We start from the raw sequence: 21916 nt of genomic DNA on the forward strand, positions 1-21916 counted from the left end.
TTCATATTTCATAAAAAGATATCGACAAAAATCTGTGACACATTGGTCTTCTATATTTTTTTGACCTCGTGAAGCATATTATCCCACCTTATAAAAGCAAAGCTCAGAAGATATTGGCAAAAGTTGTGCTATATTGGTCTTGTCTTCTTTAAAACATCTTATTTTTCTACCACTCAAAATCAGGCTCTCTATGACTCCGAACGATAACCAATTGACAGCATTTCATTCTATATTGTAAAAAGCACAGGCTTATAAAAGACATAACGGCAAAAAGCTGGGACATATTGGTTGCCATTGCAAATTCATAAAGCATGCGAAACATCGTAATAATCTATGTGTACGGCTTATGATATGCAAGGAGCGCAGTCACTTCCGGCTATGTGAAAAGACCGTTCCCTTAAATCATTGATCCTGAAAACAAAGAATGCCTCAACAAAGGAAGAATAACAGCTAGAATAGTCTTCAATGACCACTGTATGGACGACACCCCTGTGGTTTAGCCAAAAATCAATTCCCAAGGGAATGCATTCGTGGAATTTTCAAAATTCTTTCAAAGCGATCGTAATACTGTAGAAAATGCCTCCGCCCCCGAGGCGTCGCCAAAAAGAGAACAGAAAAGGAAATTGGCAGTGACCCTGAAGTTACAAGCATTAATGTGGCCAGAAAGATCATTTATCTGAAATGTATCATTTACATGCTTTTATACTATAACCATTTGTATAGTGTTCTCCTACCTACATTGGGCTACAAATAAATAAATGGAACTTACTTGGATGGGATCTGTCCAACTGGGGATTGTACAGGATACATTGGGGGTGGAGTGGTGTTCTGTGTAGGAAAGGGGAAATCATTAACGTTACAATAGGGGAGCTGTTATACCGTCAAAAGAATGCGAATATCGATCAAAACTATGTTTCACATGCGAACACCTACTCAGTGGTGCTGATATCGGAAAAATTCTTAGCGGGGGTAGAGAGAACGCACCCTGTGCGGTCACACTGTTTACTAAAGGAGGACTCAAGGTTTTGATGTGGGCAAAAGTTTGAACCAATTGATTTTGCAACACCTGTCATTGTTCTCAGATGATCACGTTCACAAGGGGCTTCCATTGTTTTCCACCGTAAAATCAATATGTGACTGACGGTAACAGTGTGAATCTAGTGAGATATTATCAATAACTTATCATAACAACTTTTCCAGAAGTTATTCACAGCTGTAACAATATGGAGTATTGATTCATAATATTCAACGCACCGCCAAATTTTTTCACGCTGACAACAAGACTATGACAATGATATTTGCCATCAGGAGAGTTAGTACTGATTGCATGTGATCTGTACTGCTGTATATCAACATCAATAGCACAGCAGCCCTAAATTCTGCTACTTCCCCATAAAGTAAAAGCTAGGTCTTCAAAGGAGGTTAGACCAATGCAATTTTGCAGAGAGTGTCTGCCTTTTAGAAATACAAGGAGAAAAGGTACGTCAATGAAGGTTAGACATCCAGGTAATTAGATACGGCAAAAAGCAGTTACTCAAAATGTCACTGATGAAAGACACCGGATGGTTGTCTGAAACATCTGACCGTTTCCAAAATTGTATCCAGTTGCTTGAGTAACTGCTTTTCAGCGTACAAGAAGAAAAGACACAAGTAGATAAAAAAAAACACATACATGCTCACTGGTGGCAGAGTAAGGGCTGCCAGGTGTCGCACAGTTGCTAGGTGCTCCGGGTGCCACACCCGGAGACGTGTTGGGCACGTTGCTGGGCGTCGCTGTGAAGGTGGTGAGTCCGGCGGTGAGGCCGGCGCTGGTGCTCGGTTGGTCAGGGTCGTTGCCCCCGAGAGCATTCAGGAAACTGCTGGACACGTTGGGAAGGGATGGCAGCTGGCTCAGCTGACCAGTCATCTAGGAAGAAACAGACAAAAGAAGTCACAAAATGTCTACAGTCTGCAAGGTCTGTGGCCACAAAACTGGTACACTTACACTAAGTTGCCTGTGTATCTATAACAAATGCGTAGGGGTGGCGCCCATCTCCATGCCTGTAGCCCTTGGGCCACACCTTTGTGCAAACCACTACAGCAGGGGGCTAGTGGCTGGTAGTGATGTGTGTTAAACGCCTATGCTCTTCCTCATTAGTGCTGAGTGATAAGTAGAGAAAGCAGCATGTACAATTTTTAAAATCTTTGGTATGACTTGTCTGGGGATCAGACTCAAGACCTACTGAATGCATTAACTTCTCACCAGTTCAAAGCTGTCCATGGCCTTGAGCTGGTAACTCTTCACCTCGAAGTCAATCCTGTTCTGTCCGGTGTCGGCCTCGCTGAACTCATAGTCCAGCGGCTGGGTCACTGCCTGGGTCAAGGCCCTGGACAAGAGAAAACATATAGGTAAGAAAAAATACCCAGGAAAAAAATTACAGGTTATAATGGCAAAGTAATCTTCCACTGTTGAGGTGAACCATTGTCTTTTCCACTGCGAAGTAATGCATTGGAGCTTCACTAAGGGCAGACTATGGTCTTGTTGATAAGTGTGTTGGGTTCTTTAACATAAAGAAGATCAACAGACGAAAATCCTCCATACATGTGGCTAAAGGCATAATATCCAGTCCAAAGGATAAGAATTTTAAGTCCCAATCCAGATGTAACTGTTACCAACAGCAGGAAATTACAAACAATGAAAAATAGAAAACCTGTGACAACGACAACATGGCCATCCTTGAATGTTATGCTTTGCTTCAATTTCCTTTAGAAAAAGACAATGGAAAAGGTAACATTGACCATTGAACCCAATCAGATTCCTGGATTAAACACCTTTAACCCTCAAACCACCGTACCTTTTTTGTGATGTAGATTACCGTATGGGGTCAAAACTGACCCCATAACGTTTTGTACAAATACAATTTTCTTGGTGACACTTTTTGTGATTTTCATATATGTATAGCTTCATTAATATATGTGGGACATTTTGACATGATTAGGTGAGAAAAATTCTAGCTCATTATCATAATCTATGCAAAAGATAATGAGGACCACATTTTACACTAACGCTATTCCGACCGGGTAAGGTTTTTTTTTATTCCCGCACCAGGTTCAAAGTCTCATAGCCCCTGAATAGCTTATGCTAGGGCCACCAAACTTGGTCCCTTTTGAGAAAATGTTGATAGCAAGCAATTTAAGTGAATAAAAAAAGTTCATCATTTTTTATGTTGCCATGGCAACGGAATTCTGACAGGCATATTTATTATGCAATTTTCTAATTTTGGCTCAAACATTAAAGTTTTAAGGTTTTCTTGGCGATCTACACTTGTTCATGACATCTTATAAGATTCAACGTAAATTTCATGATGAAATATTTATAATTTATGCAAATTTGATGACGTCATCAGTCAAAATCCAAGATGTCGGCCAATTCAAGCTAAATTACGTCATGGCGTCGTTATGTAAAATGATAATGACACAAAAGTTAGTACAAAAATTTTGTTGCACATATACATCATTCTCTGAAAATTTCGTGATCACGCAATAAGTAGTTTAGGCGTGGGTCTCAAAAGTTTGTTTAAAAAAAATGCTGGGGTCAGTTTTGACCCCACTGGACCATACATAAACTTTCTATGATAACTTAGTCAACAATCAGCCAATCTTGCTAAAAACGTATGAGAAGTTATAAGACATATATACAAACAAACTCATAGTAGGAAATTTGTTTTCAACCAGAAATATCATAATGGCACATATCAATATACGTCTGGGGTCAGTTTTGACCCCATACGGTGGTTTGAGGGTTAAATAACCATAAATGTCCATGCCCTCCAAAAACTACTTTTGCTTCAACAAGTTAAAATCTTCAAAATGTGAAAAAAAGAACACAAGGAAAGTATAACATTTCATGCACACTTTTAGATAACAAATAGCTTAAGGGTAATTGTTCACAGAAGAACATTCCTTCCATAAGTTTCCATGTCCAAAGCTGAGTTCAATGTTAAGTTTTAAAAAGCTACTTTTGCTTCAATGAGGTAGAATCTTTAAAATGTGGGAAAAAAAAAGAACCAAGAAAAGTATAACGCTAGATGTACACTTTGAAATAGCTTAAGGCTAATTGTTCACGGATGAACATTCCTTCCAAATGTTGTCCAAAGCTGGGTTCAATGTTAAGTTGGTTAAGTTTCAAAAAGCTACTTTTGCTTCACCAAGGTGGAATCTTTAAAATGTGAAGAAAAAAACAAGAACCAAGAAAAGTGAAAACACTTTTGGTGGATAACAAATGAAATAGTAATTGTTCGCGGAAGAACATTCCTTCCAATAGTTTCCGTGTCCAAAGCAGAGTTCACTGATCAAAGGTCAGGCCATTGTCTGCACTGTACAAACACGACCACACCTTCCCAGAATCTAATGTTGTCTTTTCAACTATCACTTCTGTAATACATCAATTAAGTTAACAACGAACAATGGTCGATTACATGGGAAAAACAAAAAAAAAAGCACTGTAGATGAAAGTTGCCAACCTTGCCAAATACTTTTATAATGGTTTGACCTACCCTTAAAACTTTTCCATGACTGGTAAAAAGTACCAGGGAAATCACCTGACACCTTAAAGAACATTCTAGAAAGATTCTTACTTTTCATTATATTTTAAGGTATTAATTACAACATAAAAGTGAAAACAAAACAGTGAAGAACATTAAGCCAACTACATTTACATACAAAAACAAGAAAATGTACAAAAGAATGCTTTAACATGAAGAAAACATGTAAATAGGCCAAACCCTCTCAGCTATGCCTAAGGGGAATCCCCTAAGCTCACTCAGTGTGTGCGGACATGCTGCTATTCAAATGAGCCTCTCTGGTTTTGAGCCAGCTCTTACAAACTTAGAAACTGATTCAGCATTGCCTTAAATTGTTAGACTCTGTCTGGAGCAGTTAAAGTTTGCAGAGAGTAGAAAAGTTATGCCTTTAGCTACCATTCTATGTTCCTGAAGTTCAACACTCAAAACAAAATGGACCAGCAGGTTGCAACTAAATCCGTCTGAACAAGCCCTGCCTTTGATAAAATATCTTTAAAAAAAGTTCTTAAGCAAGTTTTCCTGGTAAATTTACATGGCTTGACCTGTGGCTTGGTTGCACAACATTACGACCACCAAAGCAAATGTGACAACAGCTTCATGTTTACTCAAATAGTCATCAATCCAAAGTGCACATGACAATTACATCTGAACATTTACAAGCATTAGTTTTTTTTAGGTAGAAAAAAACACTTTCCAACAATTCTCTTAAGCAGTTCTATCACTCCCCTTAACTTCTTCTTAAAGAAGGCTATTCTTACCATATACTCGGCTGAGAACGTCTCTGGAAAGCAAGCATGAGTGTGGAGAAAGACTCTTACTATGCTGCAAGTTTGGCTGACACTGAAAGCACATGCGGGGGATTCCCCTTATTCAAATAACATGGTAGAGACCATTTCTGGGCACAGGTGGCTCTTACAGACCTTGTCATAAAAAAAAATTGAAAAAAAGTTCTTGTCAACACAAAAATTTATCTTAACATATGATGATGATCTCTATACATACCTGTAGATTAATAGAAAAGACAAAATGAAAGTATAACAGACTTAATTCTGTTTTCAAAATTAGTTCATACCCCTACTTCTGACAGACTTTGGCTTGTCCCAACTACCATGCAACCAATCACCAATGATTACATCGCCCAATTCCATGGACCAATCACAGCCAGACTAGCTGGGGGTATAAATAAGTCACCTCCCAAACATAGCAGTGATACAAACTGCTTTTGAACAGCATAATACAAGAGCTAAGACTAGTTATTTGGTGTGAATTAAGTACAGTTTTTTAAGTGTTGTGTTTCATCCTAAGGCATAACTGATTGATGTATAGCTCAAAAACTTTTTGTGACATACCTTTGACAGAACTCCCTGAATGCATGAAAATTTTCTTCACTCAAAAACTTTCCCAGGAAGGAACCATGTTGCGTGCAATGTAGGGGTGTCATACTATGTCATATCATCTTACACTGATAATCTTTGCTGATATTTTGAAAATATATTCTTTTTTCATCTGTGAAATCTACACCTGTCAATGTCATACTCTGTGGGTTGGATTTTTTGTCTAAAATTCTCCTCAGTAGTTTGTAAATCATGAATACACCCCAAAGGGTGTTGAATAGACTCTCCCACCATCATCATTGCTCAGAGGGGGTTTCATAACATTGGGCAATGACATAGTCACCTGAGCATGACCAAATAAGGCAGAAAATACACTTCAGAGTGTCAAACATTTTGGCCCTAACAAAAGATAACTGGCATTTTGCCAATTATCTATGTCTGTGGATGAGGACATGCATTCTACAGGTTACAGCATGACCAAATATGGGCAAGATAATAGAATATGTAGTGATGTCATCATCACTGATCTGGTTCTAACTGGTTTCAGCATCAGAATCGGCCTATTTCATGTTTTACTTAACTCCCTGCTATTTCACACTTCTTGCTTGAATCTGCCAACTAAGTACAATCTTGCTCTTCTCAAGACGAAATGTTGAAGTCAGAGTCATATACAAAATAACTACACTTTATGCGTTTGATGACTTGTTATACATACAGTACACATGTAAGTTAATTAACAATTTTCCTCTGGTCAGTCTACCCTCAACTTTGTCCTTGCAATGCATTGAGTACAGGTGTTCTACTTGGCCAAGGCTCTTTCAGATACAAATTTATAGGGAAACTTTTATAAAATTTCAGGTTTTGCATTAAGTTATACCTAACATTTTGAGGATTTTCTAACACCAGTTGGAAGCTAATGAATATGTTTTGTTTTGTTGTTGCATATAAAATATCAGGCCTTGACCAAAGTAAACTCAAGGCAATGCAAATGCATATGCAAACAGTACCCCTGTGGTCAATTCAGGAAGCCCCCCTCCCACACAATAATCTTTGCACATATACGATATAGACTAGCACACAGTTCTTATCAATAACAAAGGCTTTGATGGCCTTGAAAACCAAATCATTTTCAATAAAAAGGTATCACTTACCTTACAGGTACAGTAGAAGCTGCTTAATTGCATGGCCTATTTGCCAGTGAATTTCGTGCAATTATCCGGCTGGTGCAATAATGCAAAGTTATCTAGCTGGACCGCACCGGTTTGGGATTTGGGGATTCCATGCTTAAAATAAGTGTGCGTTTATCTGTTGTGTAATTAAATGGCTTTTACTGTATACCAATACTTTAGGTGGATGTGTATATAGAATACAACACGGACTATTCTGTATCGCCCAACCGATGCTCATGCTGAAAACCTCTAATCTCTAGGCAGATTTACCAGTGGCATAAGATAGTATCAAAGCTGGCTAAAGGAGTATAGCTGGCCAAAGGGAATCATCAGCCACTGGGAGCCAAACGCACTCCTAGGTAATCTCCAAGCAGATCCTACAGTGCCATAAGATAGTATCAAAGATGGCCAAGGACTATAGCCGGCTAAGGTAGTCAAACGGGCACCGGTACAGTATGCTAAGTTTGATACTGTACATTACGCCACTGTGGATCTGGTTGGAGATTAACTCCTAGGCCAGCTTCACTCCTCTGGCAGCTTTTGATACTATCTTATGCTAAGATAGGATCTGCTTGGAGATTAGAAAACCTTCATTTTCATGGAGGTAAGCTAAAAAGAAAAACCCAAAACACACAATAAGCCTGCTAAGAAAGTTCCTAGCGGTAACAATGATACCCTGGGGGCCAGACCGGATCCGGTAGCAAGCGCGAGTTCTATTCAGGGACAGAAGTTAGCGATAAGATGGCAGGATAACTGCCATGGGTCTCCGAATATAACTATCCTGTCTGGCGCCCAGGGTATAACAATGAAAGACTGCAGCCCTTACCCCTGATCTGTAACAGAGTTGATCTGATTCCATAGCTGGTTGAAGGTCTCCTGGCTGAGGGGAGGGTTGGAGCCTTGGGACATCCTGGCAAGACGTCTGCACTTCCTTCAAGACTTCTTGAAGTTCTTAGATGTTCTTTCAAGGATACTTTTTTATCTGTAATATGAAAAATAAACAGATATAAGACATTGGTAATGGTAGTAGATACAGATACTTAAGCTTTTTTCAGGAACATCCCCTATGTTATGGCAACAAGCACTACTATGTGACTATGTCACTATATATTACCATCATGGTCTTTCCCATTTGGAGGAAAAGGGTTTGAAGGGGGTTTGAAGGTTCATTAGATCCATGGAAGAAAGTATTTGGACCAAGACAACTTAAAAGTTGAATCATGTCATTCCACAGATACCACAAAGATAACAGTGAAAACCACAAATCTCTTCAGAACACAACACAACATAATAGAGAACAGCTCAACCTTACACAAGTGCCTCCTGGTCTACCAGATTTACTTGTCCTTTTCCCAGAGACTTTCAACAAGGGAAGGATTGTCCTTTCTAAGCACCACTGGGCATCAAACCCCAGAGACATTAGAATCACAATAACACCACTTCAAAAGGAAGCCATTGGGAGAACTCTCAAAGAGATTATCACCCAAGGCACCTTCACACCAAAAACACTTATCTGTTAGGCGTGAAAAACATAAGGAGAGAGAATCTTGCGAGTAACCTGGGTGGAATATCTAGCATCCTTTTTTAAATGATCTAAGTTGTCAGAAAAGATTGCTTTTAAAAAATCAAGCACACTAAAAATGGGTAAAAAAAGTTAACATACTGTAAATATTGGTATAAGAAAATTTTGAATTTCTTACATTTCCCCCTATTCCACTTGAAAATGGAATAATCCTAAGAAAGGGAATCTCTTGTATGGTGGGTTGACCACAAATTGACCAATCAGGAAGCAACCCTGGATTGGGGGAATCCCCTGCCAAGCTCCGCCCACTGGTCACAGACTCAAGTCTGCTCTTGCTGCCAAAAGTCTACTGTACATTGCCTTACTTTTGTTTGTTTGCCATTTTATTTCTTTTCAGACAATCCAGCTGGTTACAAATGTACAAGATATGTGTGCCCTTCGAACACAACTCTTCTTCCTTTATGGTAAAAAAACACTGACAACATCAATGTGCACAAGTCAGATCGTCTAAACTTTCCCAAATCACTCATTTATTCTATCATCCAACGAAAACAATAATGATAAGTCTTCACCTTTTTGTCACCAACTTAAGTGTTTGATCTCCTAGAACTTAGAAGGGTTTATATAACAGAATTCACAGTAGAATTTGATCCAGACTGGAGTTACCACTTTACCAGTTCCAGGTCATTAACTCCCAGACCCTGGGGTACACAACAATCCATCACAGATAAGAACTGTCTGGGTTAAAAGCACCTTTTGTGACAGAATAAACACCTTCTAATTGGAGAGGTCTGTTTTTCCTAACTCTTGATGGAGAAGGCAAACAAAATCCCATCAGAAATCAAAGCTGCTGTGTGACAGACTCAAGGATTACGCTAATTAATTTCAATGTTCTGAAAGCCATGACAATTTAGAAGTCATGTAATTTGTGATAAACAAAAAGGATTGGTGGCACAATGGTACCAAAAAGATCTTATGATTACAAATTACACATCATACATAGTTGAATGGCACTTCACTGAAAATACCAACTCATCAGAATTAGATTACATTGTATAGAGAGGGCTTTGTACCAAATCCATTGTGGCACAGAAGGCATGAAATTTCTTTCTAAAGGGATTCCTTTGCAGGTTGTTTGGGCTGAGTCCATGTAATCAGCATGACAAAACCAAACATGTGGGGAGAGCTCCTGTACAGCACATACTGTCCACCCCTGGGGAGTAATGTATCTATCCAAAACTGCCAAACACACTGAACACAGGCTAGATGACCCAAATAACAGTTTTGGGTATTGGAAAAAGATGCCACCCCCTCTCCATTTCATGCCACCTGTGGAGTTGGGTAGACAGCTTATGTTGTCTGTTTACAGTTACATGTCTTTCTCCATTTATTGTTCAACTTTCTTGGCTAGGATATGTCCTTATACTAAGTTATAGTTATACAATGTCCAGGCTTTGCAATCTTGCAAAGCATGATCAAAAGTTTTGCTAATCTGAATAGAAATATCAAATTTGACTGAAAAGGCATCTCTCTAACTTCTTTGAATTGCATTGACCACATCAAAACAACAAAAAGGACCACACAACTGCATGACTATTACTACTAATAGTGTAATTTCCTATTGCCAATATCCTGGCTTTGGAGCTCTGTGGGGTTTTGGTAGTCCTTCTTTGCTGAATATGGATGGTTGACTAGGGTAAACTATTCCAATATGAATGGAGAGAAGAGAATACAGATTTCTAATTGACTACAATAGTTATCTATTTATTTTAGTCTTTATTTATTAGGAGTCTCCATGTACAATAGTTCCGAAGAATACAAGATTTGTCATGAGAAAGATCGGATCACCAAAGACTTGAGACAAAGGTATAAATGCCCGTAAAACAATTTTTCACTATTATCTGAACCCTTCAGTCTACATGGAACATTAGCAGTAAGTGTTAAATATGTCACTTGCTGGTGTCAAAGGTTAATAGCACTTGAACACATTTATCTCTGACACACAGAAGGTACCAGCCTACAGCAAGATTTCACACCATGATCTGACTCAGGACTTTGGGACCAAGGCTGGTACAGTACAATTCAATATTTTTGCTGTGTTTTTTTTTTAATTCATAGTTTGTGAAATGTCAATTGTACTGCAAACCCAAGTCCTGCTCAATCGCTCAAAGCAAGGAGCTCCTTGCTCAAAGATACAGCAAAGTGGAGAAATTCAGTGCTGGATTTACAGCATCAAAACTTACAAAATGCTTTTTAAAAAACACAGGATTGACAGATACATCGGAGCTGTACGTGATACAGGAGCGACAGTGGGCTACTCGCGGGTGTACTACGGCCTCTTCGGTTCAGGTAAATTCAGGTAAAAAGGCTTTTGTGATCAGCAATATGATTGATCTGTTTAAGTCTGTGCTATCCACAACACAATCACTATAGTACAGACAGTGTATAGAAGGCCTGGGCTGCCTTCTTTCCAGTGACAGTATTCAGCTATAGAAGAAAGATTGAAGCTATTTATCTTGTGCTAATACTGGGACGATGTGTACAATGTTTAGGTGTAGTTTGCAACATACAGCAATGGCATGTAACAGTACCCACACAACCCTGATACATGTACTGGGTTACCATTGAACAATGGCATACCTTTCTTTCTGTACAGGTAGCCGGACGGAGGTACTAGTCTAACATTTGTGTCAAACTTTTCATTTGAGTCTTGACCATTTTTCACCAATGATCTCATAATTTACAACAAACATGCAACATCTGTGATGACAAATTTATTGCCTGAGAAAGAAAATTTGAACATTGGTGAACAGGAAAGATCTAAAGTTGATGTGTTTTCTGATTTGTTTACGCCGCTTGAAAACTTTCTTTGTTGTTGAAACTGAGTGTTTTGTACGATCAGCTGGTATGGGTGAGGGTGGGTGGGCCTAAAAATCTGCGATCCGAATGCTCCAAAATACGTTCGCGAGAAAAAATTTTAAACAAGACACAAATGAAGAGATCCTACATACCCCGTCGTATCTGGAAACTTACGAAAAGATTTGACAAAAGTAAAATATTGAGTAAAACGTCGGGTTTTGAGATGGGACTTCGTAAAATCCCGGTAAGAAAGATGGGAGGGGACCCTCCCCAAACTGTGTCCTCAAAACTAGCAGAATTTCAACTCACAAACCTACCTAGCTTACGGTCATGGTCTGGGATTTATAAATCACTATATGATTACCGAAAATTTTACATACATTGCGCTAAAATCTGTAAAATTGGAACAAAACAAACCTGTGTTTTGCCGCGAGTTTGCCACTGTCCGTCACATGGAGGCCGAAATGTATCAACATGTGTGCTGACGTCTTCGAAATATCCATCCGCACAGACGAGACCCACTAAATAGTGCGCTACGCGTTTTCGTTAAATTGTACTTCTCAACATCAATATCTCTCATATTCCGCGACACATTTTAATCACAATTCTATTTTGTATTGTTTCCCTTCTTTTATATTACCAGTTTCAGAATCAAGAAGGAACGGTTCGGAAACGAGCTGACAAGGTTTGGCGGCAGGCTACAGTGTAAACAAGCATGAGGTGAAAGGTCAGATGAAAAGTGCACATGCAGCAACATGAAGAGGAGGCAGGATGTTTTCGTAGTTTTGGCGGGAAATTACTGAAACGGTTCCAGATGGGATGATGTCGAAGGAGGGGCTGATGACGTTATTTGGAAAAAGTAAAAAGAAATGCTGTACTGTACCCACAACAACGCCAATCAACTGCCAAGAGGAAAAGCCAGTTGGCCTGAAAACCTTTACATCACAACATCTGCTTGGATATTGTCTGCTTTTCATGGCCAATGATGAGACAGAGGTTTGGGTTAATCTCAAAGCAGATGTTGGGGGTCTGTCACGCTTTCTTTTATATCCTATGGGAATATAACCTGGGTGCGAGTATAGGAGCCCGTAGGATATCAGGAGGAGGCATTTTGAAACAGAAAAGGGCAATTAGGAAAGTCAAGGAGGTTATATAACCTCCTTGGGAAAATGTATAGAGGGACATTTATTTTTAAATGCTGCAAAACATAGATGATCATAGATAAAAGCAAACCGGAGCCTACATCTGATAGGAGATTCTTACAAACCTCCTTGGTGAAACAGACTATGTCAGTATGTGTGCAATGCGATTGAAAAAGCAAGAGTAACGTTAGGGGTCGATGAAAAGGCTAGGCTGTCTACCTGGCCTGTCTACCTGGCCTGGCTATCACGTCAGGCAACTGAGATCCCCCCATTCATCCCCACATTAACAACTAGCCTCATATAGCTGCGCCCTCTAGCAGAAAATTACTGACATTACTCTGGGATGGTATGAGAGCATACTTACTAAAAGCGTATTGTCCATATTGTCAAGACATATACCAAGAAAAAATAAACTTGTTTGAATTTCTTAGGGTCTGTAACAGATAAATATTAAGTAAACATTAAGGGCAGAAGGAAACGACTCGTGGTTTGTGTTGCGAACAACTATACCATACTGGCAGTTTTGCCAAACAAAGAAGGTCATAAGAGGTCACCACGTAACTGAAGGCCAGGCTGTGCGGCAGAAAATGGATGTTGCTAGAAGATTGGATTTTGACTTGACATTTTCCCTTCAACTTATCGTTTCCACAATCTTTAATTATCTTTCGGGGGGGGGGGGTGTAACTTGGTATGGTTGGATAGGTCCCTTAAGGTGCCCTATTGTAATCCACAAACCGCATTGAAAGATCGTGCTTTGTTGCCGACATATTCTCGATTGAATGGTCCCCTGAAGTAACCGCGAAGCGAACACTTCGGTAACCGCTAGGCGAACCCTTACGATCGAATAATATTAAAGGCAGCTGATGATAAAATAAAAATGTAATTCAATAACCTAATTATTTTGTAAAACACTAGCTAATTTGCATATCAGAGCATGATTAATTTTAACTGACAGATGGCTTCTCAAATGGACTAGATGGCTGACGGATTGATAACCACCCTCTGTTAATTATCATACCCGCAACATTTTTCAATATTCAGAAAGCATAAACTGGACATATTTACTGAAAGTCATATGAAGATATGATATTTCGACAAATGGAGAAGAGATACATGTATAAGTTAGCCCAAACACCCTCACACCTGGAAAATTAATTTAACTACATTTGAACATTCCTTATCCTAAAAGTCAGAAAAGACTACATGTATAAGTAAACAAATGTCTATAACTCACAGTTGAGCTACATTTTAAGAATTCTTATCCTTAATTTCTAAAAATTCTTAAGTTTTAATGCAAAATTCTACAATTATTTATTCTATTCATAGTAAAGAAACTTACCAAGTCAAAAGAAAACAGTCAATAAACAAGACATTTTCATGAAACTTCAACAATGCTTTTCTATCATTGTTTCAGAACTTGAAAGTCTAGGCATATGTGATATAACTTTTATATATAACTATATGGGTGTATGAAAAACTTCACGATTGAGCTTATCAAAAGCTTCACTGCAAGGTCATTAGCTTTAATTAGGCGCAAATACAAGATGCATTTCCCTACTACATTCAGGAGAACTTCTCGAGTCCATGACTATTGTCCATAGAGGAAACACTATCTGGAAGGTTGGGCCCTAGCTGCACCCTTTCTTCAACACTACTCATTGAGTTAGCCTCCTTCTCCTTGTCCTTTCCACTCATCTGTCTCTTAAGCAGTCCCAAGGCTTTATACTTGTCATTTTCTGCAATATCATCAAGACCAGACAACTGTACATCTGACCAATTCATATGACGTCGGTTGACTGACTCCCAATCAACCTCGGATGCTCTCGCAGCAATTTCTGGGTCCTCGGACTTCATCTTAAAGAACAATCCTTGCAGGAGTTGGCTGGCTTCTTCTACTTCTGCTTCCGAGAACCCAGGAACGGTTGGCAGTGTCATCTGCTTTGGAGGCCCTGGTAACTTGCCCTCTTCAAGATGACCAACGTCTTGTGAGCTATCATCTTTGGTGTCTTCAGCTTCTGAATCAGATGATGTTCTTTCCATGTACTCTTGCTCCTCAATGCTGAGTGACCTGTTAGAATAGAATGAATGGACCTTAGTGGAAGTTATACGTGTTTATCTCCATACACAATCTAAAGCACTAACTAATAGCCATGTGTTCAGCCCTTTCTTTGTCAACTACAGCAAGAAAGGAACTTTCATAATTATACATTTGAATGACCTTCATTGCTCAAGTTTGGAGTTATTGTAATATACATGTAGTACAGAAACTAAATATGATGGACTTTTTTGTATTGTGTTTTTCTTGTATACTATGTAGGAAGAAACAAAAATGTGGTCCGTATAATTATTCTAAAGGAGTACCTGAAGATCCTAAGGACATCCTGATCCACATTTGATGCACCCAGACGATGCACCCGAAGACCATGATCATTCAACCAGCTCCTGTTCTCTAAAGGTTGGCTCCTGGTTAAGAATGAACAAAAAGTCATGTTATTAGAAGATGGCGATTATCTCAACAAGTTTTCTTGTCTTGTAAATCTACCAAGTAGGTCACTATACACCTTCATTCCACATTAATATGTATGGTTAAATGTAATAATATAATAATGTAATGTAATGTAATGTAATAATAATATCGGGTGTATTTTGCAGCCAGTGTGTACCCAAAGTGTGGGTAATGAGGCTGTTTAATGTGGCCGAGGCACCTCTTCAAGCTTTTATGTCACTCCCGGAAGACGATTTCGTGTTAAGCTTCGTGAGGCTACTGCAATCCGGACGTCCTTGGTTGGTCCCCCATCCAAGTACTGTCCAGACCGTGCGTTGCTTAACTTCCGAGATCGAGGGATCATGTGTACCAATGAGCCACGCAGGCGTATTTATATGTAACTAATGAGATCTTTCTACATCTTCCTTAAGCACTATACACCAGAACCTTAAAAGGAAATGATTTTCAGCTTCACGTGTATCAGAGAATGTAATTTTTGTGGAAAGAAATGAAAATGGGATCTACACGCTGTTTTAAAGTGTACCTCATGATCCTAGATCTGAGATCGGCAATCCGATCTACAGTGGTTGCATCCATCTTTAGATCGCCATCTTTGAACAAGCTTTTGCCTTCAAGGGATGAGGTCCTGGTCGGGAAAGAACACGTTATCAGAAAATGAAGAGTACCTCAATAGGTTTTCTTGTCTTGCACATACACTTTCATTCAACATTCATACATCAAAATGGTTAAAAGCAATCACTTATATAGTCTTCCATTCACTTTATTCCTACCAGAACCACTGAGGAAAACGTCTATCAGAGATAAGGTAACCACTCATACTATTACCACAAGTACGTCTTCATTGTACTTTCAACAAAATAATTTGAAAACAGGCTGAAACTTGCACATAGAAACCAGTTAGACAGCTTACATCATATCCAAGACACTGAGCTCGTAATCATCATCAAAACTGTTTTCATGAGCGACAATGGCCTTGAGGATGTCATCAAGGTCAACCTTCTTGCCAACAGCTTCCATGAGCCGTTGAAAGCCCAAGGGTGAAATGTCATCATCTTCATCTTTGGAAAGCTCTTCCTGCAGAGTCTGCCTCACTTTAGCTTCATCCATTTTCAGTTCTGGGTGTGCTGAAACAATGCTCTGTGGGTCGCGAAAGATAAAGTATCGTCAGCAATGTTACATTGTTAAAAAGAAATTTAGATTATACAACTATTTTCCTTAACACCATAACTAATGTCAGGAGGTTTTCTGAAGCTGGCATCAACAACCTTTACAAGCATCTGTTGATTGCCAGAAGCTTGCTGGACTTCAAAATGCCAAAGACTCAGTTTTTTGCACGATAATTTCCCCTCACTTTGGATGGGCTCAGTGACATGCAAATATTGTCTGATCCCTAAAAATTGAACAGTAAATCAACAGGACACTGAGCATACTACTGTCAAAATTGTCCTCCAGAGCTTGCGCACTTATGGGGTAAGCTATTTTTCTGCTGTATGTCATGAGGTTTAAAGGCCCCTATTGTAGGATCCTGATGGCAAACCTAGACACATTTTCCTGGGCAAAATTTTGCCTGATGTTTACACTGAGTAAGCAACTTCTTTGATGTAGTTTTGCCATTCTATGTGGTGTGTATTACTCACCTGGATGTCTTGAAAGGGGAGTGACATGATTTTCTGAACTGAGATTTTCTGAGCTGAGCTGGCATTTTGAAGCGTGATATGTTCCCATACATCTGGAATCGTATCTCGGGAGCTTTCCAGTTCCAGTTGGTCCCCATCTTTTATGCCCAGATCCTTGATAGTGTTTGCTGGGTACATGATCCTTCTGCGTTTGTGTGTAAGGACCTTAAAAAAGAGTTTAAAAAGACTAGCCTGGTGCATTCATGAGTAGTAGTCAGTCAGAATGAAAAAAAAAAGATTTAGTGTACAATTGGCATGGGTCCAGGGCAAGTGCCTTAAAAGACGTAAAAGACAAAAAAATGAACTTAGAATTCTGGAATTTTTGGTACATTACACAATTGTTAGTATAGTCAACTTACCAACAACTTGCCATTCTGTTTAGCAATTAGCACTTACATGAAAGAGTATGGGACTTCACTGCTTTGCTGCATCAGTGGACTGGTGCCTTGAGCTTTAGTGCTTACACAACTTTGTGGCTTAATAGAAACAAAGATATACCAACAAAGACAGTAACTTAGGACAGCACTCACCTGTTTATGACAAGGAACCTTGTCCCTCATCTGGTGCATGATGACAATGGCTGGATCTTCTGCATCTACCTTCAGTGTCCTTGATGAGCCTTCAAACTTGACATCAACTTGAACTTCTGGAGGACGAATGGAGGACAGATTAGGAATACTGAACAAATGACTGAACACACAGAACATGGCATACCACATAATAAATTCTTTATTTTCGTGCAGACTATCACATTTTCGTCTTTGACCTACTAGAGTCTGTTTTGCAATTTTTTCGCAGTTTACAGCATATATTTGCTCATTTTGCAGCTTCTTTGTACAATTTACAGTATAGTCACAAACTTGTACTGGAAATTGCTGTGCATGCTGATGACATTCATATATCAATCAAGTCAGTGTGGCCGTAATAATATAAAGCTATCTAACCATTGTTAGTCAGTGATTCCCTCCACTGCCTGCAGTCCAGCCAGACCCAGTCATCTTTGGGAATTTCCAACTGGTTATTGCTGATGCAAGTGAAAGTGTTGTCTGCTTCAACATCTGTCACAGCCACCTGTCAAATAAGTAAATATTTGTTTCCCAAAATTTGAATGGTACAAATGAGACAAAAGTGTACCATATGCATACGGCGACACACAACACAACTGAGTCCTGTACACAAACAAACCAACAAATTCCATAATACTCAAATTCATAATTTACCACCCTTTTTTACTTCAAAATGTGAAAATGAAGTCTTGGGTTTTACCAATTTCCCTGCCATCTTGTACAAGCAGTTATTTAGCTTTTAAAGACATATTTATCTAGATAATAAATTAAATTGTCTCCAGTAAAGTTTGAATTATTGTTCTATCTCGATGTAACTGACTCAAATTTGAGGAAGTGGCTTCATATTGATGTTTGAGGCGATGTTTAATATTTTACAACAGGTAGTTAGAAAAGCCTAAGTTTGCTTGCAAGTAAACACTGAAAGTATGGTCTGTGTACAACAATATGAGCAACTTATATGTAATGTATTACTGTACATAGTAACGTATTAGTACTTACCTTTTTCAAATAAATTCTTTCCCTCTTCTTTTTTTTCCATGGTATTCGCTTGTGATGCTTGCATTCCTTGCTTGCAATAAGCCCCTTCAGAGGTAGTTGGATACGTTCATGAAACTTATGCTGATATTTTCTGAAGAATATTTTTTAATTTTTTTAAATACAATAGACCAGGTAGGGAAAGATTTGTTGGCACACTTTACAACATTAATGTAACTGTTACTGTAACAGTGCTGCTGGCTTAGCCTGTTTGCTACTCGATTACTAACGGTCTCACCCTGAAAAAATAGTCAGAAACTGTTAGGCTCGCTATGTATGGTGATGTCGCGTAATGAGCTGTGTGGGACACATGGAGTGGAGCCTCTTTTGATTGGATGATCCTTTGGTACTGCAGTCCTATCAGACGGCGTTATTTTTCATGTGATCATGTTGTTGTGTTGGGGTCAGAAATCTGCCACAAAAATCACACATGGGCTTGAGTACAGCCATTTTATTCTTGCAGATGGCACTACTGCTGGCTAAATATTAAAACAGTTACAGGTATAATATATAATTAGCTACTTGCACAATTTTTGTGACATACATGGGTACTAATTACTCCTAACAACATCCGAGGGAATGTTGTCACCTGTTCATGTTTATGAATACATTATGCATATTATTCTATATATATCATATTAATATATACTCTCCAGGCAGAGGATGGTGGGAAAGACTGACCCCTTATCACATGTATCAATTAGCCTTCAGGCATGAACTTGCAAATAAACTTCTATTGACATATCCCATTTTCTTTCTCTCCAAGCAGTCTGAGGTTCGTGTCTGGCTGTTTTTTATGTGTTTTCGGCATGTGTTTTGTTCAGGTTTTTTATTTTGCCCTCAGTTTTCTTCATGGCAGGAAAGTACCATTTTTTGTTCACACTGACCGCACCAAAATGAAAAACTTGGTACGGACAGAAAACGGGTCACAATCTACCCCACTAACCTCTGCTCCGAGAGTAATAATCATACCCTGTTTCCAAAATGCTCAGTAGATCAATCTGATCTACATGTACATCTGCAGAAGACCAAAACATTCTTCTTCCACCCCTATCAGGCTTTTCCTGACCGATGTAGCGAATGGTGAGACGGGAGCCTTTCCTTCTGTTTTCCCCACTTCCAAGCACTGTGATGGCGGCTGTACACATATAAAGGACCAAAACATTATGCATCATACTATTATTTTCATAGCAATTTTTTCCAAGGTCTACAATATCTATAAAACCATTCTGTCTCCCTTGATGGACAGAAATAAAAACTTCATGACAATATGATGTACATTATGCAATAGCATGCAGAGCTGAGCAATGAGCATCATCGTCAAAACCTCTACAAAATATTGGAGCCATTTAAAGCTTTCCTCTCAAACTGTGGGAGACTGAGGTACCAAGTATAAGCTGCACAGGGTTTTTAACTCAAGTAACTTGTAAGGACTTATTTGGTAAGGTGAAAACTATGGCATAATTGTTTCTTTTAATAGAACTGCCTTGCAAAATTGGTTTATCCAAGGAGGTTAAAAAAGGATCTCCTTGGTATATCAGTGACTGTACAGAAAATAATTGGCATCAATTTTCCACATTCTGTTGGCTTCAAGTGGCACAAATAATTTGGTTGATGATCTGTTATAATATCTGTGTTTAGCATCTAAGCATAATACCTTACTTGCAAACTTGGGATGTATAAAATGGGGAGGGATAGACTCTACCATTGAGGAATTCTAAAAAGGGTAGAAATACTTACTTTGCCCCTGTCTCTCCTCAGTCCCAGGTCCAAGGGTGTAGTTCCCCTCAATACTTCCGCTTTTTTCCATCCCAACAATCTTCCCTTGATCGTCGTAAGAGATCTTTGCCAACTTGAGGGCCAGCACGGCGTTGTTCACTACTTGTCTGTGTTCTTCTGGACGCTGACTGAGGGTTCCACCTTCGGCCTCAACATTCACAGGCTCTGCTTCAACCTTTCCACCTCCTCTCTTTTTAGATTCCACATTTTGCTTGACTTGCCAGGAAATCTTGCCAGCTACGATAACATCAGTGATGACAAACAGGCTGTTTTCTCCTCTTATGTTTGTCGCGGTGATGTTCACGGTATGTTTGTCAAATGTACTGCGTAGGTCTTCAAAGTCGACCGACTTCGTTACCAAGTCCTCGCAGAAGACTTCCACGCTGCTACTCATGCTTTTGGTACCAGTCATTGACGCGCCAAAGCCTGCATTCGGAGCGATGTGAAACCTCACCCTTCCACTATAATCAGTGCTTTTGATGCAGGCGTACTTGTGTTGCGAAACAGCTGACGCCTCTGACACTACAGTTGTTCTGACTGACTCTTCGCTCAGTGACTCGTTGATACTTATATTAGTACTGTTTGATGTGAACATGCTGAAAAAGCCGCCACTTTTTCCTTCAGACTTTGGATTGATGTAGTTCTCTGGAGACAGGGCAGGCTCGAGCACGATGCTACCATATCTGTCGCACTTCTTTGTCTTGAGGAGAAAAGTTTTGGGGTTACACCTGTTCGCATTCATCGCAAGATCAATCATCCATCCAGTTCCACCCTCTCGAGTTCTTATGATGTCACTGGCGAGGAAATTGTGTAACTCGAGGAAGTCTGGCTCTGCCATGTCTGCACTGACAGTTCTTTGAGACAGTGTACGTACAGTGTAAACCAAATGGCATGTATCTGAAAAAATTAATTAGCATGTTCACTGTTCTGAGTACGCATGTGCAGCAACTTTTGGGATTATGGGAAATATGTCAAAGGTGAAGGCCCCTGAAACATAAACAAATCACGTCTGGACAAATTATTACGCAAATCGAGACAATGGTTGTGAGGGCAATTGTTTAGTCAGGGGCCTTCACTTTGATATGTAATCCCTTTCACAGAGGTCAGAATGAATCTAAATGTGCTGTGACAGGAATTCTAGGTAATACAAAATGTATGTCAAAGCCAAGGTAAAGGCGACTTAGGCCTCGAAAAAGCAAGCAGTCCTGTCTTCGCCACTGTTTCGATTTGCATTAAACAACGTCCAGACAGGTTTTGTTTTGTTTTTTGGGCCGTTACCTTTGACATGTTAACTAGAATGCCTGTCGTCGCACATGCGTCCTATTAAAATCTCTGTGAAAGGGCTTTTCAATATTGAAGGCAACTAACAGTTACTAGAGTACAGTGGTGAAAGACGTGAAGTTTCCAAAGAATCTTTAATTTAAAGAATTATTAGAATAAACGTTATACATTTTAAGTCATGTGGTCGGAATGGCTTTGCTAATTATCAAGTGCGCGAGAAGCAAAACTCTGAATAACCTTAGACTTGATGGCTGACGTCCACTGGGCTTCTAGGAAAGTCCTCTTTGGAAACTTTTGACTGACTACCAAAGTACCATCCCATAATATGTAGTAGTTCAGAAGAATCCATTTAAACTATGGGTAATCTACCTAAAGAAAAAAATTAATACAATTATAATTTTGGTGACAAAATCACCAAAAAATTTTTTCACAATTTGATTGAATATATAAAATAGGAATTTTTGTTCTTGTGGGGATAAAACAAA

At 39.2% G+C, this 21916-nt stretch overlaps 2 protein-coding genes across 3 annotated transcripts in view; both read right to left on the reverse strand.

Annotated features, from left to right (window-relative positions):
• LOC118431130 (tumor protein 63-like) overlaps positions 1 to 12059 on the reverse strand; it is a 29894-nt gene extending 17835 nt beyond the window's left edge. Inside the window, exons 1-5 of one of the 2 annotated variants that reach the window (XM_035842244.1) lie at positions 11864 to 12059; positions 7892 to 8047; positions 2243 to 2366; positions 1673 to 1906; positions 770 to 828 (exon numbers count right to left, since the gene is read on the reverse strand). In XM_035842244.1, the coding sequence (XP_035698137.1) occupies positions 770 to 828; positions 1673 to 1906; positions 2243 to 2366; positions 7892 to 7974 (500 nt within the window). In that variant the 5' untranslated portion in view covers positions 7975 to 8047; positions 11864 to 12059. Of the gene's footprint in view, positions 1 to 769; positions 829 to 1672; positions 1907 to 2242; positions 2367 to 5320; positions 5457 to 7891; positions 8048 to 11863 lie in introns of those variants that run through there. The other variant, XM_035842245.1, reaches the window with a different exon arrangement.
• Positions 12060 to 13458: 1399 nt separating this feature from the next.
• Positions 13459 to 21801, reverse strand: LOC118430086. The gene is made up of 11 exons (XM_035840796.1): positions 21669 to 21801; positions 20112 to 21047; positions 19344 to 19509; positions 18336 to 18465; positions 17715 to 17841; positions 17301 to 17416; positions 16732 to 16935; positions 16005 to 16231; positions 15618 to 15719; positions 14950 to 15051; positions 13459 to 14656 (listed from the first exon to the last, which is right to left on the reverse strand). Exons 2-11 carry the CDS (start codon positions 20986 to 20988, stop codon positions 14152 to 14154), a joined length of 2556 nt encoding a protein of 851 aa, XP_035696689.1. The 5' UTR covers positions 20989 to 21047; positions 21669 to 21801; the 3' UTR covers positions 13459 to 14151.
• Between the last annotated feature and the right edge of the window lie 115 nt (positions 21802 to 21916).

The sequence above is a fragment of the Branchiostoma floridae genome, chromosome 14 (assembly GCF_000003815.2).
Source record: "Branchiostoma floridae strain S238N-H82 chromosome 14, Bfl_VNyyK, whole genome shotgun sequence".
NCBI lineage: Eukaryota > Metazoa > Chordata > Leptocardii > Amphioxiformes > Branchiostomatidae > Branchiostoma > Branchiostoma floridae.

Excerpts from the sequence above, each read along its gene's own strand:
- LOC118430086 (XM_035840796.1), bottom strand. The coding sequence starts at position 20,988 with ATGGCAGAGCCAGACTTCCTCGAGTTACACAATTTCCTCGCCAGTGAC. Across the intron at positions 18,466-19,343 it reads CTGAGCATTTTGGAAACAGG|AAAATATCAGCATAAGTTTC; the intron begins GTATGATTATTA and ends AATATTCTTCAG. Across the intron at positions 15,720-16,004 it reads CTCAGTGTCTTGGATATGAT|GACCTCATCCCTTGAAGGCA; the intron begins GTAAGCTGTCTA and ends TTTCCCGACCAG.